This window comes from Protobothrops mucrosquamatus, unplaced genomic scaffold (assembly GCF_001527695.2).
Source record: "Protobothrops mucrosquamatus isolate PMUCROS unplaced genomic scaffold, P.Mucros_1.0 scaffold665, whole genome shotgun sequence".
Lineage (NCBI taxonomy): Eukaryota > Metazoa > Chordata > Lepidosauria > Squamata > Viperidae > Protobothrops > Protobothrops mucrosquamatus.
In genome coordinates this window covers 186,202-210,984 of record NW_015386953.1, presented here as the reverse complement: position 1 = coordinate 210,984, position 24,783 = coordinate 186,202, and the positions used below count along the sequence as shown (strand labels likewise).

At 35.7% G+C, this 24,783-nt stretch overlaps 2 protein-coding genes across 2 annotated transcripts in view; one reads left to right on the top strand and one right to left on the bottom strand.

Annotated features, from left to right (window-relative positions):
* The window catches only part of KCTD3 (potassium channel tetramerization domain containing 3), a 34,805-nt gene extending 16,488 nt beyond the window's left edge, over window positions 1–18,317 (top strand). The window contains exons 9-18 of the mRNA XM_015818020.1: window positions 2,139–2,329; window positions 4,393–4,508; window positions 8,724–8,811; window positions 9,192–9,308; window positions 9,996–10,166; window positions 10,773–10,928; window positions 11,636–11,732; window positions 16,002–16,186; window positions 16,628–16,766; window positions 17,108–18,317. Coding sequence (XP_015673506.1) covers window positions 2,139–2,329; window positions 4,393–4,508; window positions 8,724–8,811; window positions 9,192–9,308; window positions 9,996–10,166; window positions 10,773–10,928; window positions 11,636–11,732; window positions 16,002–16,186; window positions 16,628–16,766; window positions 17,108–17,675 — 1,828 coding nt within the window. The 3' untranslated portion in view covers window positions 17,676–18,317. The remainder of the gene's footprint in view (window positions 1–2,138; window positions 2,330–4,392; window positions 4,509–8,723; window positions 8,812–9,191; window positions 9,309–9,995; window positions 10,167–10,772; window positions 10,929–11,635; window positions 11,733–16,001; window positions 16,187–16,627; window positions 16,767–17,107) is intronic.
* Window positions 18,318–21,196: 2,879 nt separating this feature from the next.
* USH2A (usherin) overlaps window positions 21,197–24,783 on the bottom strand; it is a gene marked incomplete at its 5' end in the record, with an annotated part of 188,964 nt that continues 185,377 nt past the window's right edge. The window contains 2 exons of the mRNA XM_015818019.1: window positions 21,197–21,295; window positions 22,157–22,381. Coding sequence (XP_015673505.1) covers window positions 21,206–21,295; window positions 22,157–22,381 — 315 coding nt within the window. The remainder of the gene's footprint in view (window positions 21,296–22,156; window positions 22,382–24,783) is intronic.

Sequence of the window (24,783 nt, the reverse complement as noted above, 5' to 3'; positions counted from 1 at the left end):
ACAGAGGATAATGTACTTTGTTATATAGCAATTCTGATACAAAGATATGGACTTGATTGATTGATTGATAATATTCCATCAAGTCAGTTTTTATTCTTAGTGATCATATAGCTAGATTTTCTCCATGATAATCTCCTTTCAGGTCTTCCAGTGGTGCAACCATTGCCATAGTAACAGAGTCCATCTATCATAGTAAACTGGGAGTTGTATAGTGAGAACGTGCTGTACCATGTGTTTGATAGACACTGCCTGTGGAGTTTTCATTTTAACTTGTGCAGTCTCTTTCAAAGCAATAAATATATTCAGATTCCAAAAAGACCTGGGGCCTTTTTCAAGAAAAAATGGAATCAATTTCTCTATAAAATTAAATGATCAGTACAGGTAGTCCTCGACTTACAACAGTTCATTTCACAACCGTCTGAACAGTACTGAAAAAAGTGACTTACGAACATTTTTCACACTTACGACCACTGGAGCAGTCCCCATGATCACGTGATCAAAATTCAGATGCTTGGCAACTGACCCATATTATGACTTTTGCAGTGTCCTAGGAGGGTCATGTGATAATCTTTTGCTACCTTCTGACCAGCAGAGTCAGTGGGGAAGCCAGATTCACTTTACAGCCATGTTACTAACTTAACAACTGCAGTGATTCACTTAACAACTGTGGCAAGAAAGGTCGTGAAATGGGACAAAACTCATTTAAAAAATGTCTCAGCAATAGAATTTTTTGGCTCAATTGTGGTCAAAAGTTGAGGACTACCTGTGCTTTGACTTGATTGGTGATTCAAAGCAGCAATTGGATCTCACTGCTAAGATAATTCCTATTTAGAAAAACCTGAAAAGCACTTTGGATTTCTTAATAATGCCGTTTCTCATCATCTGAATTAAGTTGTACTGTTCTTAAGATTATAGCAATAGCAATCTGGCTACTTTCCACTGTAAAGTGTCAGACCTGAAATTTACATGTTTAACTAAGAATCAATCTCTACTTGGGCTGTTCAGAATGCTGACCATATGTCTTTAAATGGGCTGCTTTGACCTCCTTGGAAGTACATGACGTTCCAGTCTTATTATTTAGAGACATCAGATCATTTCTTACAAGTTTGGAAGAACCCATTTCAGATTCAAAATGATTTGATCTCAAGTCAAATTTGTACATCTTAAGTATGCACCAGCATATATATTCCTCTATTGGGGTTAATACAAATCAAGGTAACATGATGCCCTTGTAAAAATGAAATAGCTGGCATTTTCCTCTGAAACTCCATATGAAATTATACTGAGGATTGCTAACGTTTATAGCATATGATTCCAGTATGATTTATATTACTGGTTTGCATGCAGTCAAGCTCCTAGCTAATATGGTCACATCTTAGTAGAAAGATAGGATGTAAATCAAACAAATAATAAAAAAAATAGGACTGTTATCATGCAAAGTGCTGCAGTGAGAGAGCTGATTTTGTTAGCTTTATATGCAATGTCACTTGACTCTTCTCCTTGAATAACTTCTAGTAACCATTATGCCAAGTTGCAGCAGCATGAAGAGATTAGATAATATGCCTGTTTTATCTGAAAAACATCTGCTTTTTTCTGTTCTTTTTACAGTTTCCTTTTACAATATAAAATCTCTTACATGATTTTAAGAAATATACATTTATTTTTCTCTCACATCTTTCCTCCTTTCCCATCTATCTTTTTGTGCATTACATTGAAATTGTGGAGGTAGGCATTTTCTCATTCTTAATTCTGAAGACATTATCCCTGGGAAATGTTAAGCGTTGAAAGATAAATAATCATATGTTTAATTTTCTTTTGTGGTTCGAGAAATTCTAATGATTTTGTTATTTCGTGTGCTTATTTGAGAAAATTACATAGATACTGGAGAAAATATTTGGTTTTATTCTATTCTGAAAGGAATTCAGGATTTATTGTGACAGCATCTATTTAAATTTTATCTTGTAGGTGTTCATTCTAAGATTCTTTAGTATTTTAACTTATCTATAGCATATAGGATTGGGTTAGAATATTCCAACCGTTTTTCTGGCTTCGGGTGATTGAACAACTCATTTGTACTGAAGTTCCTGTACATCTTAGAAGGCCAGCCTTAAACATCTGTTCATATATCTTTTTTCTAGAATTAAAGAATCCTCTGGGTGGCAACAAGTTTTTACAAGTCCTTACTTAGACTGGACTATTGAACGTGTGGCTCTGAATGCAAAGGTTGTTGGTGGTCCACATGGTGACAAAGATAAAATGGTGGCTGTGGCATCTGAAAGCAGTATCATTTTATGGAGTATCCAGGATGGCGGCAGTGGTAGCGAAATAGGTGAGCATGCATTATATTTCACTTGTTAATATATATTGGTATTTTAATATGGCTGCACTTTCTTTTCATAGGTTGAATTGGAGAGACTTACAGTAAACTATTTTTTTTCTTTACAGCAAGGAATATATTACTGAAATATTGTTTCCTAATATTTGCTAAATCTTGACTGATTGATTAAGTGCAGCTCTTCTATATTTGATCATAGTTGAATCGAGAGAACACTCAATTAAGAAGATCACATACTCCTGCCTTTCTATTCACTGAAAACTAATTTATTTTTAAAAACTGTCAATTTACTAATTTTGAGCTTGTTAAATAATTTTACCAAATCAATTAATTTACTCCATTAACAGAGCAAATGGAACACAGTGCATGCGTATTAATTATGTAAGTGTGGGCGTGATTGATTTATTGCATTGATTTTATAATGATTTCATAAGAAAGGGTATTCTCTCTTGGACACTGCTACCGGTCCATTTTTTCTTGCAATGTTAGCAGCCCTGCCTTGGGATAAAGAAATAATGTTCTCTGGAAAACAAAAACAAATCAGAAAAACAATTTGTTGTTGCATATACTCTTCAGAAATTGACACCATCTATGAAATATTATCAACTCTGGCATCTCCTAGAAGCTGTTTTTCCCTTCACTGTTACTTACATAATAAGCTAGTACTAGATTGCTGCTATAAGCAATATTTTATAGAGAAATCCCCTTAAGACAAGCATCTGTCACTTCTTTTACCATTGTCTTCCCTCTGGATGGCGTTATGACTGTTGAGCTTAAGTAGGAGTGACATTTTAAATTCCTTCAGACTATTCATGCTGTCTTCCTTGATTTCCACGAACTTTCTCCAGAGTAATCATTTCTAGTTGTTTCTTTCCTTTTTCTTATTGCCTGCTTTTTATGTATGCTGCTGAAAGTAGAACAAAACCTCAAGGAAGGTCATATGGCCTGAAAAATGATTTGGCATTTACTATTATTTGGTATTTATTTATAACTTCTCCTGGAACAGACTCTGTGCAGTTTGGCAATTCTGGGTGGCTTACACAATGTGTTTTAATATATTTTAAGATTTCTGCATATTAATTTCAAATATTTTAAATACAGAATGAATGAAAGCTTATAGTCACTTTATGTACCAGACTTCTCTACAGTCCAAAAGGCTACTGTCCTTTATTTTAAAGTAAAACAATACCTTTTTGTTGTTAACTGTCCCTTCATAAAGCTTAAAGATAGAAATGTTTTCTGTATGGATTTTGGTAGAAAAGATAAAAAGCCACCCAGCCATACATAAACCTGGGCATTGTGCCATTCTCAGTGGATAACACAATCTTATTTGAACATAAGTTCCTTTATGTTTTAATTTGAATTTTTGTTAAGTAGGGTTTGATTATTTTAGGGCCCACCCTGTCGTCAAATGTTTCTACCTATTTGGTGTGGACAGACTGGGCATGCTTAAACAATGTTAATTAAACAATGTCATTTTGTGGAATCTAAGAAGCATGGCTTTTTTCTCATGGCAACTGCCCTATGGAATGATATCCCCAACCCCGGAGATTTGGATGTCTCCCACCTTAACAAATTTCCAGAAATGATTAAATATCTGGTTGTTCGAAAAGGCCTTAGTGTAGAAAAAGCAGCTATAAGTTTTTGGTTTTGTTGTGGTACTACAGTCTTCTGGTTGATTGTAGGTGTTTTGGATACAGGTTGTTTCTACTTTTAATTGTAACCTCTTTGGAGAGGAGAAGAGTCAGGTGACCTCTAAATCCAATAACTAAGAATAAAATAAGTGAACTTATTTTAGTCATGTAATACAAGAATTCTGATTCTGTATATGTGGCTGATGTAGCCTCAGCTGAAACATAGTCATGGCTATTTACCAAGCCATAAGTATTAATACCAACCAATCTATAATTAAATATAAGAGAGACAAAAATTATTAATATTGTTATACGTTTCAAAAGCAGTTTTAATTGGATATTGCAATTATTTTAACTTAAAATTTATTAGACCCTTTTGTGCTTTTAATATGCATCTGTGTGTGGTATTGTCTTTCCTGATAGGAATATTTAGTCTTGGAGTCCCAGTAGATGCTCTTTTCTTCATTGGTAACCAGTTGGTAGCCACCAGTCATACAGGAAAAGTGGGAGTATGGAATGCTGTGACTCAACATTGGCAGGTACATATAAACAGAATTGCTTGCTCCTATACATAATTAGTATTCAAAAAAGGACATCAACTTTTTATATTTGTTCATTTTTAATATACTTTACTATTGCTGAAATCTCTAATGTTTAATTTTCAGTTACAATTGCAATACAATAGATTTATCATTTAGCTAGCAAGAGTTGTAATCATTTTATTATTTTGCAGGAAAATTAATTCTGTGTAACAGAAATGATGTTTGCCAAAGATGGAGCTGACTCCTGATTTTTTTTTTAAATCTGGAAAGCAGGGCTTATAAGACTTACTCCTAGTCTGTAGAAGTGACCACATCTTTCAGAGACAAAACTGCAGATTTTCTCTTAGCTCCAGCTTGAGGGATAAACACAAAACATAAATGAGGAGAAGGTAGTCTAGGAAAGAAAGAAGACTTAATGCAAATTACGCTTGTCCTGGTGATCAAGAGCTAATTGGTTTGCTGAAGATAAGCTGCAGCCAAGGGTGACAGCTGAATATTAGAACCCAGGAGCACTCAGTCTTAAGCAGTTGCCCAGACTCATAAATGGGCTGATCCAAGAGTTAGAAGAGCTTCTGGAGACGTGATGCAAAACAGGAGTCGAGCAATGCTGGCAGCAAGCATCCTTGCAATGTAGCCAATCCCCTCGGCTTTATTGATTTTCCTATGGCACTTTTTTAGATGGAGTAGGTACCAGGTGGGGTTGCTCATGTGAAAAATGAAAAACGGGAAGAAGATGATACCCAAGGAAGTCCAAGAAAGTGACTTATTATGTATCTGAAACCCTCGGCTATTGCAAGTAAATCTGTTCTGCAGTTGGTTGGGAGTAAAGCATATTTGTGAGGATGAATAAGCAGGCGTTGCTGTTATAATATCATCTTCCCAGATGTATGGCAGATCTCTTCTGGAGCTGATTGATCTCATTGCAGGGCTGGTTGAGACTCTTAATACGGGAGTCCCACTAATAGATATTTACAAGGCAGCACCAGAGCTGAATCATCTAACTTCATGAAGCACTATGAGGTAGACAGGTTTACTTCTGCAGATGTAATCTTTTGGGCTCATGATGCTATAGAGCTTGTTTTAACTTCTGTTAACCATTTCTGGGAATGCTGCTGCAGTGTAGCCCTTTCTTGTTAGTCATCTTCTATGACTAACAATAGTAGTTGGACTTAATATGAAATACTTTCCTATATGAAATACTTTCCTAGTCACTGATCTACCAAAAAGGGGAAAGATTCAGAGATGTTTTAAGGGACCAAGAGTCAAGTTGTTAACTACTATTCTGTGTTTGCTATTATACATTTTTTTTCCATTTCCCAGTTATTTTTGCTGGTGGCAAGGTTTTATATTATTACAGTGAATTAGTTAATAAATGAAAATTTGAATTACAATCAGCTGAAGTCATGCATGCTGCTGAAAGGAAGGGTTTCTTTCAAGGGACAGGAAGAAGTCTTAAGCCCTGCTGTTTTGCTAGAAGAGATAGAGTTAACCCATTCTGTTGAATTTTTCAGTAACCAGAAATGTTCTTCATGGTTAATCAAATTATGTTTGTGTAAAATCCTGAGGAATTTAGAAATTCTATCACACGGGTGTCAAACTTGCCGCGTCACGTGACGTGTCGCGACGCATCGCCACTTTTTTTGCATTGCTGAAGCTAGGGTGGGCGCAGCCTCTGTATGATCCAACCAGTCTGAGGGCTGGCAGTTTGACACCCCTGTACTATCATCTACCTGAAAGTTTCTCAGCTAATGATACATCATTTCTCAAAGGTAGCTATTTTATATTTCTGTTCTCAAATGCTGTGCAATTTTTATGCATTATGCATTCTGACAGTGGAAATAGAGATTCTTGGATTATATTCAAGACTGAGAGGCATTCATGCAAGAAGCAAACCTGGTAACACAACCAGATGGTTGTCTCTATAGCTCAGTGTAAAGAACTAAGGAAATCCAAGAGACTGCCATGAAATTCTCAAGAGGCAAAAGTGACCTAAGGCGTAGACTTGGGATACCACATCACTGGTTGAATAAATCCTGATTTTACACATAAGTGACTGTCATGCCAATAAATGCTACAGGGAGAATTCAAGAAAGCAAGTGATATAATTGCTTTGTTATTTATTGAAATCTTACAGGTGTCTCTTGAATATAGCTGAAAATCCCTATCAAAGTGTTTTTTTAAAAAAGTTTGCATAAATCATTCTAAGGTTTTGGGCAGTAAGCTGAGGTAATTTGTTCATTCTGGTAGCGTAAAGAGCATAGCAAAAATCTGGTATTAAAACATTTTCCAAAATTGCTTTGTTTTGGGCATAGTTTATTTGCATAGTATATTAAAATGTCCCAAAGTATAAGGGATGTTTGCCAACTTAAGGTGCTACAAAATTGCAATTACAAGACAGAAAAATAAAACAAGATGATTTTGATAGGTTAGAAAAGTGAAATGAAAAATAATTGAATGAAATTCCCCAGAGAAAAGTTCAAAGTTCTTAATGTAAGAAACAAGTGAAACACAGAGGTATAAATCATTGTAGCTGATGTGGCTAGAGTACATGTGAAAACACTCTTGGAATTATAGTTCATCCCAAGTTGATTATGTGCCAGTAATATGAATGACTGCTAAAAAGGCAACTGCATCTTTACCCTGCATCAGTAGATGTAGATCAGGCATGTCAAACTTGCGACGTCGCGTGACGTATCGTGACTTTTTCTCCATTGCCGGCAATGAGGTGGGCACAGTTTCGGTGTGACGCATCCGGCCCACGGGCTGGCAGTTTGACATGACTGATGTAGATCATAGGAAATAACTCCATTGTACCTGCCAGGGAAGTAGAAATTTAAGCCAGGGAGAGACTGAGGTATTGGTTAGACTTAAGGGGAAAACAACCACCACCAAGAGGGTTTAAAATAAGAGCTGGGTTGTTCCAATAACCTTAACTACTCGGAAAAGAAGCACAACAATTAATTATCTTAAATTAGAGGAAATAAAGTTCCAGTTGAATATTAGGGAAATCTTTCTAAAATGTAAGATCCATTTGAAAGAGGAACCAATTAGGAAATTGACCTCAGTGGCTGAAATGGCCTCTTTCAACTCAGTAATTTTATGAATATCTTTAGAAATCTGCTTTTAAAGAGCTAGTATAACAGTTAAGGTCTGAAACTAGGAGCCATGTTTTTCTTTATCCTATCACTCTATCTTTCTTTTTCAGTTCTATATAGTTAGACTGTATTAATAGTCAGTTCCTTTCTCCCATAATCACTTGCTAATTGATTCCAATCACAAGTTTGTTGTCCTCCCCTTTTATTGGTCTCATTTATCCAAGCCTCGCAATGGTCTATTGTCTTGAAGGGGGAGATGGCTACCATGGTTCCTTTTTCCTGCTAGCTTTTATTCCCCCTTCCCTTCCCTTGAAATAATATAACTTTTGTCATCTTTTTCAGTGAGAATTGTTTTTGCAGCGCCTTCTTCTGTTGGCTTCCATCTTACTTTTGAAGGCTGTCTGGAAGATCTTTTCTGAGTACCAGCAGTGCTTCCTTTCTAGTTTTCTGGACTTTTTCCTCTTATGCAGAGTTGTTGTTCTTCTAACATCTCCCACTCCTGACATCTTCCTGCCTACCTGCCAGTGCGCCGACTAACTTTTGAGACTGCAGATGAGGGAGGGAAAAAACTCCCCATTTTTTTTTCTTCCCAGCTTATCTACCCAGACCTTTTAGACTGTAGTCTGCCATCATCCAGCTTACTTTGATTCATTCTGTCTGGGCTCGCTCTTGTGCATCTGGTGCTGTTGTATTGACACCTAAAGGTGGTGCATCTTTTATGTTTCTCTCTGCTGTCTTGGAACTCCTTAGACTTTTCTTATCTCTCTGCAGTCAGTATATGTGCACATGTATGCACGCGCACACACACACGCACACACACATTCTTTCCTTTCCTAGCACCCATGCTTTTACACATGCATATTATTGTGTTATAGATACTAATTCAGTAACTTGAAAAATCATTGTTGCAACGCTATGGTATAAGGGTTCTTTCAGAAGTTTTACAAGAAAATTGTGAGAAAGACATCTTTATTTAAATTCAACATTGCTCCAAGAAAATGGTTTAATCTTCATAAAACATACGCTTTTAGATTATATGATTTTATATATTGTGCTACTCAAACACAAAAGCATATGAAACAAAATTGAAAGTTGATATTTTTATTTTATTTACTAGGTTCAAGACGTTGTCCCAATCACCAGCTATGATACTGCAGGATCATTCTTACTGCTGGGCTGCAACAATGGCTCCATATATTATATCGGTAAGCTCAAGAATCTCTCCCAACTTTGAGAATTAACTTCACACTTCAATCCTATGGGTTATTTAGAGCAGGGATGCCCAGCCTCTGATCCGCGGACTGGTACCAATCCATGGCTCATTGGGAACCAGTCTGCGCAAGAAGTGGGCAAGTGCACGAAGCTTCATTTGTGCATGCAAACTAGGTTACATGTGAGAAACATCCCCCACTGCCGCTGCTACTGATGGTTTGTGGGGCCAGAAAGGTTGAGGACCGTTGATTTAGAGGTTTTACTTTTATCTCTTGAAAGTATTGTTTCAGGAATTTTTACTGTAAAAATTTTTAAAAATCTGAAATAGTTGTTTGGCATTCTAAAATAATTTCTATATGTCTTTATTTTGCAGATATGCAAAAATTTCCATTGCGAATGAAAGATAATGATCTTCTAGTGACCGAACTTTACCATGATCCCTCTAATGATGCCATAACTGCACTTAGTGTTTACCTTACACCCAAAACAAGTTTGTACCATCTTGATAGAATTGATGCTGAATTTGAACAATATTATGATATTGTCAAATCAACCTGTTGTCAACTTTAAAAATATTTAATGTTGCTTCAGTTCTGTTCTTTAGTTATCCATACATAAAATATTTGCGACTCATTTAGAATTAAGAAAAAAATATGGGGATAATGCATATTACTGTAGAACTGTTATTTAGTTATGGATTTTATGCATTTGGAAATATCATTCTACCACTTGTGCTAGTATACTCAAAGCTACAGCACTTAGAAGAGAGATTTATTATTATTGTTATATGATAAACTTGTATACTTCTCTTCAAAACAATTTTTCCCAAAATGACAGTATTTAAAAATAATCATATCTGAATTTTAAAATGTCATTTGCTAATTTATACCTTTATACTGTTAGTTCGTAAGTCAATTGTATTAATGTTATTATTAAGGTAATAATATTCTATCAGAAGTGTTTGTCTTCTTCATGACTTGCACTTTCAGCAGTATTCCAATTTTTGAAATGCATAATATATGAGAAGAATGCTACTTGAGAACTATAAGTGCAATAATTGCTGAAATAATCTTGTAAAGTTAAATGCAAACACCACATCTTTCCTCAACAGCACTCTTGCATCATCTTGGGCAAATATAATTTACTAAAATTATTTCTGTTTCATGTTTTTGTATAGGTGTAAGTGGCAATTGGATTGAAATTGCATATGGCACAAGCTCTGGAGCTGTACGTGTAATTGTGCAACACCCAGAAACAGTTGGTTCAGGACCACAACTCTTCCAGACTTTCACAGTTCACCGTAGCCCTGTTACAAAGATCATGCTATCAGAAAAACATCTGGTATCAGGTAATCTTGTCAGATTAAATGAGTTCATAACTTTTTTGTATTATGTACTCCTTTTAAAAATATTTCTAAAGTGCAAAAGATAAAAAAAATGGAGCAAGATAGAATATGCATAAAGGCCAGCCTCCACTTATTTCTTTTAGTTATGTGGAATTTAAGGTACGGATATTCAGAGAGTTTATAGCCATAAAAGCATCCTAATCCTCGATGAAAAAGAAGTTTATTTTTCATTTTTCACAGGTCTTATCCTAGCTTTTGTCGGGCAGTACTTACTCATCATGAGACAGTGAATCAAATCACCAGTTACTATCATCCTCTTTCTCTTAGCGAAGGGCATAACTGCATCTCTTGCAGCTTTAGAGATCTCCTGATCCGATTTCTGTATCACAGTATCCATTTTTTCTTATCCCGAAGGCTCAGACTCTGCCTTTTTTTTTCCCTTGAGAGGATTGAAAGAGTTAACTCTGACCCATCCAACTTTGCTTACTAGGTTGTAAAAACTAGAAAAGGGAAGAATTAGAATCATTACTCAAAATTACCATGAGGTTTAGGTGTGAGGTAAAATTAGAATGATAACCTCTGCTTCTTTTTATGGTCATTTCCTTCTAGTGTGTGCTGATAATAATCATGTCCGGACATGGACAGTGACACGTTTTAGAGGAATGATTTCAACACAGCCAGGATCCACTCCTCTGGCATCGTTCAAAATTTTGTCCTTGGAGGAAACGGAGAGTCATGGCAGTTACTCTGCTGGAAATGATATAGGTAAACGAAGAATTCCGGGTAAACTGTGGTTATTAGAATAGTGGTTTTGGAGACTAACTCTAGGGAGGTCTTCTGTGGGATATGGACAAGTGTACCAATCCTGTTCTCTAAAGGTTACTGAAATCCTGTCTTCCTACTGGTTCTTCATGCTCAGCAGGGAAAGAAAGAGTAGGCACATGCAGATATTAAACCTGGATCTGTTGTGCATGGCTATTTCTTTCAACTCAGCTATACTGAATTGGCAAACACTCATGTAAGGCTTCTGAGAAAGACCCCAAATTGTCATGTAGGACAAATGTTTAAAACATACCAGCATTGGGGGAGGGGGTTTACATTCATTACAAAGAAGCATAACTATAAAATCTAAATATATGTATAAATGATATAAAAATGAACATCAAAAACAAGTTAGGAGTTACAAAAGGTATACAGTTTTTTAAAACAACTATGTATAGACATTATAAAAGGTACAAACATTGAAAATATAAAATGGCAGAATGGGAGTATTAGATGGGTGTAGAGAAGCATAAAAAGTACGTGGAAGACAATATCAAACTATGATCAACACTTTGGGGTAGTTGTTTGAGAACTTTTGCAGGAATGATTATAAACTTATGTACAGAACTCTATGGCTCTTTATTTAATATTTCACCAAACTCTTGTATATAGCTAAACATCAGTGCTTTTTCTTTGATCTCCTATTACAGGTCCATTTGGCGAGCGTGATGATCAACAAGTATTTATCCAAAAAGTTGTTCCAATCACCAACAAACTTTTTGTGAGACTCTCTTCTACTGGAAAAAGGTAAGCTATGCAATTACAATGCTACTAATTAATTCAGGAAATCGGTTATTGTTTTTTAATTCTCTGAATTAAAAGAAAGTATTATCTGTGGTAGTAACTTTTCAAACACAAGGCATAGATTTCCAAACTGTCCACTAGATCGGTTGGCTCTGGCAAATCAAATGCTTGATTTTTTTTTATTTGTACAGTAGAAGAGAAATATGATTTGAGAAAGCTGTTTTCACATGTTCTGTACAGCTTTTATAATTATTTTCCTATCTTGTGGCTAGGCATCCCAGTCTGATACCTAGCATTGCATTGGAATTTTCATTTGGCAGTTGTAACACCCTCAGTCCCAGCTGATTTGTTTTATTATTATTCATTACTCCTTCATGGTGATTTTCTGAATGGGCAGAAAACTTTCCCTCCCTTTTAATCTTTTCTGCTGAGCAATTGTTGTTACACACACACACATACATACACAAGAAAAACCAAATGTACAGGTATAGTATAGGGGGAACCTTGCTCAATAGTAGTAACTGTGAGAGGGACCTCGGAGTCCTAGTGGACAATCATTTAAATATGAGCCAGCAGTGTGCTGCAGCTGCCAAAAAGGCCAGTGCACAGTGGTGGGCTGCATTAACAGAGGGATAGAATCAAGATCACATGAAGTATTAGTACCACTTTACAATGCCTTGGTAAGGCCACACTTGGAATACTGCATCCAGTTTTGGTCACCACAATGTAAAAAAGATGTTGGGACTCTAGAAAGAGTACAGAGAAGAGCAACAAAGATGATTAGGGGACTGGAGGCTAAAGCATATAACGAAAGGCTGCTGGAATTGGGTATGTCTAGTTTAATGAAGAGAAGGACAAGGGGGGACATGATAGCAGTATTCCAATATCTCAGGGGCTGCCACAAAGAAGAGGGAGTCAAGCTATTTTCCAAGGCGCCTGAAGGCAGGACAAGGAGCAATGGATGGAAACTAATCAAGGAGAGAAGCAACCTAGAACTAAGGAGAAACTTCCTGACAGTTAGAACAATTAACCAGTGGAACAACCTGCCTCCAGAAGCGGTGAATGCACCAACACTGGAAGTTTTTAAGAAGAGATTGGACAGCCATTTGTCTGAAATAGTATAGGGTTTCCTGCCTGAAGGTTGGACTAGATGACCTCCAAGGTCCCTTCCAACTTTTATTATTATGATGATGATTATGATTATGATTATTACAGAGAATATATTTTTATAGAAATATAATGGGTGGAGGAACTATCTCCCCTCTGGTATCCTCACCCACTTTTTTTTTTCATTTTTTTCATTTTCATTTTCTGGCATTTTTCCAATCCTCTCCTTTAACTCCTCTTCACTCTTTCCTGGCTCCATGTTATATTACCTAAGCTTGTGTTTTCATGTGTGCAAGTGTTATTTACCTTGAGCATTTAATTTCAGTAAAATCACTATAACTTGTAATCTAGAGAAAGTCAAGCTCTACTTTTAAAGTTAAACTAGATATTCTAGGGTGTAGATAAACTGGATTTTTAATCTGAATGGGTATTGGACTACAAAGATTAGCAAAGGATACCTGTAAAAGTTAGCAAGAATTTATTATTTTGGATTATAACTGCTGAACCAAGCATCTTCCTTGGGACATTGGAAAAGATTTAAGATTTGTAAGTAGGATCTTATTGTTATATCTCACTGAAAATCAGTATGCTGCTCCATATCCAAAATGTATCTATGGCAAGCTAAATCAAGTTCATGCTTCTTATATGTTACTATGTGTGTATCAGTGATTCGTATATATGCACTGGAACAATCATTCTCCAGTGAATTCTTTTGGGTTGGCATTTCTAGAGTAGCTTCCTAAGCTATTAAGCTATTTTGTTTATTGGTTAAATTAGTCACTGTTTCTCTAATAGTTCACTCACACAGATAATGCAGAAATACAGATAATTTCTTTTACTCTTCTTTCCCAATCCCACATTTGGTTTCCATATCTTTTTCCATCTTGTGGACAAGTAACATTATATTCCTCTTCTCTAATAAAGACTTGAGCACATTCTTTTTCTACTTTATATTATACCTTCATTTACATAAAAGTGCAAGTTTGGATCTCGCCACTAGTGTATTATTAGTATTAGGGCTCTAGTTTAATTATCTTTAGGTTTTACACAGATATGGTTCATAAGTGTTACCTTCATTTTCTTTCAACAATGATTTACTTGGTATTGAAAAAGGTTGGGTGAAGTAGAAAGCATTTTGCTTATTTAAAATATAAGTTTAGTGATTTTACACAACCTTCACAAGTAGGAACAATCTAGAACTATGGAGAAATTTCTCAACAGTGAGAGCAAACAACCAATGGAACAGCTTGCCTTCAGAGGTTGTGGGTGCTCCATCGCTGGAGGCTTTCAAAAAGGGACTGGACAACCATTTATCTGAAATGGTATAAGGTTTCTTGCTAGAGCAGGGAGAATAGAACAATAGAACAGAACAATATTTTAAAATCTGGATACAAGGGAATAAAAGGACAAAACATAAATATGGATCCTGGCTCATGTCAAAATAATAATACTTGTGTTTTACAGCCATAGTTTTACCTACACGCAGGATTGCTTTTAACTTTCACATTTCAATAAGCCTTTAATTATATCCTTTATTTTAGTGCTCTCTTCTATTCCTCCCATAAATTGCTATCTTTATTAAAAATATAATGAGTTGCTGGCCATTTCAAAGTAAGCAAAATCCAGAGATATGGCAAGAGCAGCCACGGTGTTTTGGAAAACATGGGTACTATTTAAAAAAAGCAGTAGGTAGTAGTAGTATCTACACTAAACCATGGCAGCCAGTTTAGTGGTTAAGGCATCCCCCACTCCAGGCTAGAAACCTGTGAGACACAAAGCAGCCCATCCTTTCTTAATGCTTATTCTTGTAATGAGTAAAACTCTTTAATAGAAGGAGTCTACTTTGTATCTATGTTCATTTCATACAATCATAAGTAAACATTAGAGAAATTAATCAGGAGTGCATTTTCCAAATATTTAGGTTACCTCTTTGACAACTTAGGAGTTTTAAAGCAGATAACAGTAGATAGCCATAATATGGCTAGCAGCTTCATTATCACTCAAATAATATTATATTGGAATGTTATAATATAATATATGCTATAAGTCACCTTGATTTAATGTTCTGTGCAGGCTTAGGAAGAAAATGGGATATAGTTATTAAAACTAATGTTATATTAGGGTAAATTTGAATGTAGTAATTCAAGGTCTGTTAAACTTTGACCTCTTTCTTTTCTCATTTTCTTTGATTACTATGGAACAGTCTAATCAACACATGTCTTCTACGTTAATTAAGCCTGCATTCCTATCTACCTATTTTATCCTGGAAATAATGATATTGGTTATTTGTTCCCATGGTAGCAATTTACAGTATGTGCAATCAATTGTTACACATATTTTTACACATTTTGTCTTGAACTACTGTGGATCCATTCATTTTGAAATAAAAAGAAATGACTCTTAATTAAGCCGCCTTGGTAATAGGTTTCTTTGTACGTGTGTAAATGGAAAGTTAGTCTTGATGAAAAGGATACTATACTGCTCACAAAAATAAAGGGAACATTTTACCATGGAACTGAAGGGGTTTGCGTTCCCTTTGTTTTTGTGAGCAGTATATTTTCTGTCCTCTGTGAGAGATGAATCTCCTTAGTCACAACATTTGATTTCAGCTTTTAAAAGATCCCTTTGGCAGTGATCATGCAGTCGGGCAGCAACCACATGAAAGCAAAGCTAGTCAAAGCAAAAAGAAGTTTGTCTTCCCGAAGTAAATCCAGCTTCTCTGTTCTCTGTCCCCAAAGACTGGCAACAAGCAATTAGTTGAAGCATACTAGCCAATTTCAGAAAGCTGAAGCAGTTAAAAGACCCCCCCTACAAATATTTTTTAAACAGTGGATCCCAAGACCATGGACGTTGCAGTTCCTTGCAGGAAGTGAACCGTAAGCTGCAAGACACTGCCAGGTGTTTTTTTTTGTCAAGCTAAGTTCTGCTGTTTCCAAAAGTAGTAATACCAATTATTTTATTATGTCCCATGGTCTTATATGAAGCAAGAAGGCAACCAAGTGACTAACAAGTTTGTAACACTTTAATAGTCACGAACCTTTCTTAGCCAAAGTACTAATTTGTAAGTGTTGATTTGAAGATGTTTATCTGTTTGAGAGAATATACATGGCACAGCCTGTTAGCAAATTGGTGGCTGATATGCTACACTGCTTTTTTTCTCTATAGGATATGTGAAATTCAGGCAGTGGACTGTACTACAATTTCCTCCTTTACTGTGCGTGAATGTGAGGGATCCAGCAGAATGGGCTCAAGGCCACGGCGTTACCTCTTCACAGGGCATGTTAATGGCAGTATTCAGATGTGGGACCTAACTACAGCAATGGATATGGTTAATAAAAGTGAAGAAAAAGGTAGTTGTCTTGAATGCAGTAGTTTTCAATAGAACTGGAATTGATTCCCGTTTCTATTACTTAATTTTTATTTCTTTTTTGCAGTAGTGGTTGTGTCTTTCTTCCATATTTTTATTATTTTGTTTTGGCCGGTTGTGCATTATTCTTAAACTGTAAATATATACATTTAACATTAATAAAGGAGAATATATTCCAAACCGTTTTAATAATTAGATGGATTATTTGATATTTCTCTCTTCCTCTTTCTCTCTCTCTCACACACACATGTATCTATATATCTTATGTAAGCGCTCATCACACAGACAAGTATCTCTGGGTGGCATAAAACAATTATATTACCAAAACAGTATACTGAACTCTTTAGTGCATTTTAGGTACAAATGCTAAGCATGTTTGTTATAGTTTCTTAATGTATATATGGATTTATCTTCTGTCTCCAAGATGTGGGTGGCCCTACTGAAGAAGAATTGCTTAAACTTCTGGATCAGTGTGATCTAAGCACATCTCGCTGTGCAACCCCCAATATCAGCCCAGCTACTTCAGTAGTCCAGCAAAGCCGACTGCGTGAATCAGGCTCTAGGTAAACTTTTCAAATTATGTTTGCATATATGTGGATGGAAAGATTTAAACCAGATGTTTCTTTATATACGACTTCATGTTATCACGCTGTTTACTTAAAAGTTAATACTCTAATATTTTGCGAACTATGCAGAATAGATACCGTATAAAAAGTTCCCAGTGTGTTTCTGTCTGAATTATGTAAGATGCTTATCCATCTAGCAGTGATCCCAAGCAGTAATGAATAATTTATGATTTTTGCATGATGAAAGAAATAATCCAAATTTCTATTAGTAAATTTTGTTCAATTTGACATGCTCAATTTATTAATCTGATTACTTAAAAAGCTTCAAATGTTTTCAGCCTCCAGTTACAGCACCGGGAGACAATCCACGAAACCGCTACATATGGCTCCATACGGCCATATAGAGAGAGCCCCTTACTAGCCAGAGCCCGCCGGACCGAAAGTTTTCACAGCTACAGAGAAATTCAGCCTTTTAATTTAAATAAAAACATGGTAGACAAAGCTGTTCCTCAGAATGGCAACTGGAGTCCTGTACAGGCAGAAGGGAAAAGAATTGGTGAAAACATAACTGACAAAAAAGCTTCAGCCTTAGCACTTGAAATAAGAATGGCCAGAGTGTCAGATGGAGGAACTGAACTTCAGAAAGTGTCTGAAAGCATATTAGAATTGAAAAAAAGAGGAAATGATGAAGATAATGAAACCAAAGCAGACTGCAAAAGGAAGAGTGGATTTGAAGGAGGTGGTTTCCTTGGAAGAAAGAAAGGACCGCATCTTGTGGTGTCTTCACCAAACATTGGGGAAGGAAGTTCTGAAGTACTTGGTACAGCTTCCCCATCTCCTACAAAGACAACAGTTTCTCCACGGCATAAGAAAAGTGACTCATCTTGCCAGGATTATACCTTGTGAAAATGAAAAACATCTAAATCCCACGTATATATCGAACGTTTCTCACTAAACTGGACGAATTTCACATTTATGTATCTAAATTTCTATCTTTCTAATTGAAGATAAGTTTGAGGTAGAATCAGGCAGGATAAGAAAACACGTTCTAGACAAACCAGCCTTCCAATCCTGATGTTTAACTAGATAAGTTGGACTTGAACTTCCATAATTCTGTTGAGCAGGCTGGCTCAATTATGGGGAATTATGGGAGTTGAATCTAATTTCTCTGGAGGATCACCAGATTGAAAATGCTGCTAAAAAACTTGGCTTCACAGCACAATCAATGGAAGCATTTTTGAACTACTCAAAATTGGTGTTAACTTTCTATAACTGTCTATGTGAAGTCCAATTCTGGTACAGATGTTTTCAAGCTTTGTTTAATACAGGCTGGCATGCACTACCATTTTTGTTGTAGAGTAACTCTTTCCTAATCTTGGTTACAAACATGCTAAGTATTTAAAGTTTGTAGTCTATAGAGCAACTCATTCTTTCAGTGTGGTTTCCATGTTGAAAATAATAATGGGAAGAGTTAGGGTGCTTTATTTTATGTCTGCTTTTTCTGCTGTGCCACCAGTTTTTATTAGTATTAATAAACTTTGTATATTATCTCATGCTTCAATGTGTTGACTTAACCAAATTGAAATTCTAAATGTCTTGTTACAGATATTATAAAACATGACTTTGCAGATATTTATCTAATATTAAAGTATAAAGAATGTAGTCATGCTGTACATTCCTTTTAATTACAATAGCAACAGTGGATTAATTCTAGAAAGTTTCTAGAGAACTTCACTTATTATAGCACTGTATAGAATTAAGCAATCTGTTTAGGACTGCACAGTTGAAAAAAGCTGGAATTTGTAGATGTAAATAAGTTTTCCAATATTTCTAAGAGCAATACCTGTGCATGAAAATGTCTTTTATTCCTTTGGCAAAGGCACAAACAGTCTTAGAGCACTTGAGATTTGTTCTTGCTTTTTCTTTGCCCTTTGGTCCAGTCAAATTACATTATCATACAGATCTCTGTTTTCCTAGAGACTCTTAGTGATACGTAGCCTTGAATGTCCTCAGTTGCACATGCTATAAGAAAACCAGGATTCTACTGAGTCTTGCACAAATACAGTATAGGCCTCTTTGGTGATGTTTTATTGTATGCTTTCACCAATCATAGGCACATTTTTAATTATTCTCTTTCTTGCAATATGAAAAAGAGAGCAAGAATTGAGAGATTATGTCCCAAAGCCAGTTTTATACTTAATCCTTCAATATTCTCTGTTGACTACTTAGACATAGATTTTGTATGAATCGAACACCACTAACGTAGAATAAAATATACAAAACTATATGCCTACCCTGTTATAAGATATACATGTGATAATAGATAACTGCAAAGGCTATTCAGTTACACGTGAGTCCTCTCTTCCCCAAAATAAACCCTCAACATCAAGGGTCCCCAACTCTCGGTCCATGGACCGGCACCGGCCTGTGGCATAGCAGCAACCGGGCCATGCAAACAAGTGAAGCACCATCCACTGGATGCAGACAGCATATGAAACCACGCCCCCTCTGGTCTGCAGAAAAATCTTTCTCCACAGAAGCTCTCCCTGGTGCCCAAAAGGTTGGGTGCCTCTGCTCTACATGTACAAGCATGGCAACTTTTAGGATGTTTTTTTATCATCTTCCATAGAAAGTACGATGGATGCACAGTGAGATTTGCAGCTCCCACTCTCTCCAAATGACTTCACAATTAAGAATAAAAACCCAACACTTTAATGTGAATTACACAATGAATAATGATTTAAAATTTTCAGACATTTTAAATTCTACTCTGTGTGACTGCTGTGGTTTTTCTTAAAATGAACATTTGTCACTTGAATTTTATATGTTCTGCCATACTGTTTGCCATCTTGCTTGATTACACTTGACTTATATCAAAACAGGTTTCATAAATAAGTTTGAAAATAGTTAAATAGTTTGTTTGACAACTTGAAAGGGACATCAGGACTGATTCACCTTGTTTAGTCAAAGGTAAGTGACTTTATGCTTCAGATACTTTATATTTTCCTAAAGGTGCTAAAGCTATTTAAAGTAATTTAAAATTCCTAAAGTTATTTTCTTATGCAACAGAAACACTAAGGCTACTGTGCACTAATGTTTATTCACAGCCATGTGCTAACAACATTTGGCTATCTATTGTAAGAACAAATAATACAAGAGATCAATACAAAGGAGACACAAGGAAACAAATTAAAATCATTTTTTCAATTTGAGACAATATCGTGCAGCTTGACAATATATTACATTTCTGATTGCGAAGGATCAGTTTTCATATGAACTATTAAAAATAATAATGATGCATACAATTGAAATTCTGTATTAACAGCCTGATAGGTATATATTATGCTGTATAGGTTTGTCTCTGGTGCCCTTAGAACAGAAAAATCCAGTTATATTCTGGGTATTTGCAGAAATCTTATTCCTCACAACTCTGGTTTTTATAGTTCAGAGTGCTGTTAATTCAGATTTGTCAGCCTTTTTTCTATTAGGGCACTAAAGCTTTACAGTGGCTTTGTCTTCAGAAGTACATATTTGCCACCACAATGGTCTGCTTCTGAACTTCCCAGGCTTGAAATGTTAATATCTTTGCCACAGAAGCAGAACTACATAGGTGCCATGGCTATAGTAGTTAATATTGGATTAATATAGAAATTGTATGATTTTTATTACCATGTGATAGTATTTGACATTGGATCATGTGAGTATCAGAATTAGCAGAACAATAAAAAGTATCAGCTACAGCCAGTAAAAAAAAATATACATTCAGTTAAACTAATTACTGGCACGAAGTATTTTCCCACACAAGCATATTTTAATATGTAAGCATGGAAAAGTCAAGATAGAATAGCTGTACATTTACCTTTTGGTTACTTTTTCCCTATCACTAATAAATTATCTGAAAGATTTCACTGTATGCTGAAGGAACTAATTGAAGCATAGTATAATAAAGTATAAGTGGGATAATTAAGCATTTCTTCTATGTACTCCTAAGTTCTTTTAACAAGATTTTTGATGATCTTCTGATCAGTTAAAGGTTTTCAATGATTAATTTTTGAGTAGAATTCAATATTCTTCCTTAATTTCTTGCCTATGCTAAATTTGTGTGTATGACTTTACTTTTTCACCATTTCATCCAGTCAGTTTCTGCAATGAGCTGAATAAAAGTTTGTGTAGCAATATTTATTTGCCAAAAGATGTGTTTAAAAAAATTATAAAATGTACCTCTCAAATAAATAAATTTGCTATAGACAATATATTACCAGGAAAGAAGCTTCTAAGTTTTGATAAAAATAGCTTTCACATACCTAATAGTACAAGATGTAATTCATAAACACTAGAAAAATTTCAGTAGAATTACATCATAATAACTAGAAAGAGCAAATATTCAAGGCTTTCCATATTATTTTGCCTATTATATGGCAACAGTACTAAATAACTTACAAGTGTGTATCAGTAAATGTTGTATGTGCTTTGGTAACAGTACTGAAGCTTTTGATAGTGCTCACAAGATCTTCATCATCCGCACGCTAAAATAAAGTGATTTTAAGAAGATAAGAGTTACAAAATAGTCTCATTCATACTCTTTTTAAAATCAACAAAAGTTTTTATTGTTGGTTAATCCTATAATTTACTTAAGTAAAAGACCATCCTGACCCAGTGAAATTGACTGTTTGCCCTTCCACTAAATATCAAAAATTTCCCAAAAAAATATTCAAACACTGAATGTACCTATGAACTCTTAAAATCAAAGATGGTTTGATTTTGATGGTTTTGATTTTCTCAAATTTGCACTCTTTTTATAGTTGCCACTTGGGACTTTAAATTTCAACATATCCCTGGCTGAGAAAACCACTGTATAGGATATGGGATAATATTTATCACAAGTAAGATTGTGGGTGACGGTCCAAAGCCTAATAAGTTTTGCAGACAGTTAAAATTAAATGAACTTAACATATATGCTACCTAATTTTATATAGTATTAGGATAACATTGCTTCACTCTCAGGAACACTTTATTTATTTAAAAGATTTATATACTCATCTTGTAGCACAACTCAACATGCATTGCTAAACATGCATAAGTTGCATATATTATTGGTAGGAGAAGAGGCATTTTTTTTCCCACAGATTGATTTTCTAAGTCTATTAGAAAGCAGTTTGCACTGTTTCTGGTCACTAATTGTGCTTGCCTGCCTTAAGGTAGAAAAGTTCAGAAGATCTGGAAAGCGCTGGGTGACTTAGCACATTCATACAATCAATACCACAAAGGCCACTGATCTTGTTTTACCATTTGGTTACTCAGCATGATTGACATTTGTTACAAAGATTGTGTGATTTATGGCATATCAGTATTTGAAGTTAATCAGTTGTCTTTGTAAAGTGACTTACCAAACTACTGTCATGGCCATGAATAATGGCATCCCAAACAATATCTTCCACCGAGGACTTTTTCTCAGATGCTTCAATGAGCTGACTGACACTTCGATGCAGGGAATCTTGGGAAAACCTATCCTCTATCTGGCTTTGGCTTGGCCCCTGAAGGACAGAAATGCTTCTGCTGCTGTGTATACTTGAAGGGGATGCTGGTCCTGGAATTTTTGTATCTGCCAGTCCCTAGGAATAGAAGCAAACAAACCATTCTTTTTTTCAGCTTTTAGGTACCAAAATATTGCACTTTCCCCTAAGAACTCTTCCTTATTGTATACCATACTTAACTGATGACAGTATAGGTAGGCTATCTTCCAGCAGAGATTACAAACGCAATTATGTACATCAATTATCCCTTCAGCTATTGTTCGCCAAGGGAACAGCAGTTTTTTGCAATGTAGTTTCACAGGTTTATCTTTGGCATGCAAGACACACACATAACTGCCAATCCAGTTTAAGGAGGCCTTTTTGGCTTACAACACTGGCAAGTTTAGCTATCTGCTCACAGATTACCAATGAGGTATCATTCTTGTTATTAACAGCTAGGTCTCGGCTTTCTTAACTTGGACACACAGCAGTTTTACTGACTTGTCCAATCAAACATGCAGATACAGCAAGCATACAAACTCAAGTGGTAGAGGAGCAATGCCAATTTATCATGTAAACCCATAAGGAAGCAATTTTTGCTCAAAGAATGATGTATGAAACATTAAGTTAATCTTTTTTGAGTTGCAAACATTTCATTGCCATACTAGGTAACTCATCTGTACAGGACAACAGGAAAAATTTAGTTTGTTAGTTGGCAAGAGTTGTTCATACTGCTTTATATCAGTTACACACATGCTTGAATGGGAAAGAGATGGAGCAGAATATTCTATACTGTAGTCAAAATCCTAGCTCCAGGGGCATGCGAAATTAAGATTTTGACTATAGAATATTCTGTTCCATCTCTTTCCCATTCAAGCATGTGTGTAATTGACAAAATAGCTGAGTTGAGTTGAATATACTTCGTGTAGAATGTGAATTAATAAGCCTTAATAACTGTTGGCTGTGATTACTAGTTGCTCAACATTTACAAAAACCTTTTTTTCCAATTGCAGCATATGCTGCAGTTGAGAAAGTCCTTGATTTTATGAACAGTATTAGAAAAATTATCTTACCCTCTAAGAAAGAGCTCTGTTAGAGATTTTTATATACCGCCAGATGCTAGATTCTATTCTCGATTAAATATACCAAATATCTGATCAAGAATTAGGTATTCATCACTTTGCTGATGACTTTATGCTGGTTTTAGGTATGAGAGCATACTATGTTTAGTGAAACAGGTCCTGCTGTCTTGCTTGGTAGTTGCAATCTCATTACAACATAACAAGGATTGTAAAATCTTTTTATAATGCCACCAAGGTAGCTTTGCTAGGAGTGAACTGGGATGACACATTGATTATTCTGGACAAAACTCAGATGCATCTATCCATGTGTCTTCAAGTTGCTGCCCTCTAGATATGAACCTCTAACTCTCATGACTCTGGCTAACATCAAGTCCAACATACTTGGATGGCACTAGGCTGAGGAAGGCTTCATTGTTGGCACTATCAGTATACCAGTATCAATTTCTAGAACTTTTTAAATTCAACTTTATACTGTTTTGTACAACGTTTTACTTAATTAACAACTGTCTTGCTTAGCAATGGAAATTTGGGTCTCAATTGTGATCATAAGTCGAGGACTGCATGTACGTTTACCTTTTCTTAAATTAGAAAAGTACATGTCAAGACTCAGAAAAATAAATTAGGTTTTGGCTTTCATACCGAGTTAGGTTTGTTTGTATTATTGCTTTACCCAAACACATTCCTTAACCGCTTCTTGCCATTTGACCTTTATAATCATGAGATGGCAGGAGATTCTTTGGATAAAAAAGGTTGTGAATCAAACTGTTGCCAAATTATATGCTCTTCACCTCAACTGTGACAGACAGATGTTAAGTTGACGTTGCCTGGTTGCCCAATATAGTTTGATTTGTGCTTTAAGAGTTATATTATGAAGGCTGGCACATCTGCTTAATTTTCAATGGTCAAAGGTAAGCAGACTTGATTGCATTGCTCATTTATTACAGAACATAAAACCAAAGATTCTTCATTTGCTCAGCTGCTTCCTCCCCCCTGCGGCCAAAATTATACTGGAAATCATATCAACCTAATTTCAGGTCCAAAATGCCACACAGCAACAAATGAAGCCCCGACACAAGGTATTTTCATGCCAAAAATTCAAGATTGTCAATGTTTGCAAACTCGCTCCACCCAATAGAGTTGACTACCTCCAAGTGCATTGTGTAGCTTTTGAGTGTGACGCTACAGGAGGACTCCGATGTATCGGCCACCCTCTCAAACTGAGATTTAAAAGGGAAAAAAAGTGTTACTTTTTTAATCACTGGGGTGCTAAAACAAATTTTCTCTTATAGGTTAGCGCATCAACAAATGCTTATACTGAGTAATCCAGAAGGTCAGTGAGAAGGAGGCTCATAAAATTCCAATATCTTCACATAAAGTGATTCTGATCTGCAATGGCTTATTGCCCCATTATGCAGTCTC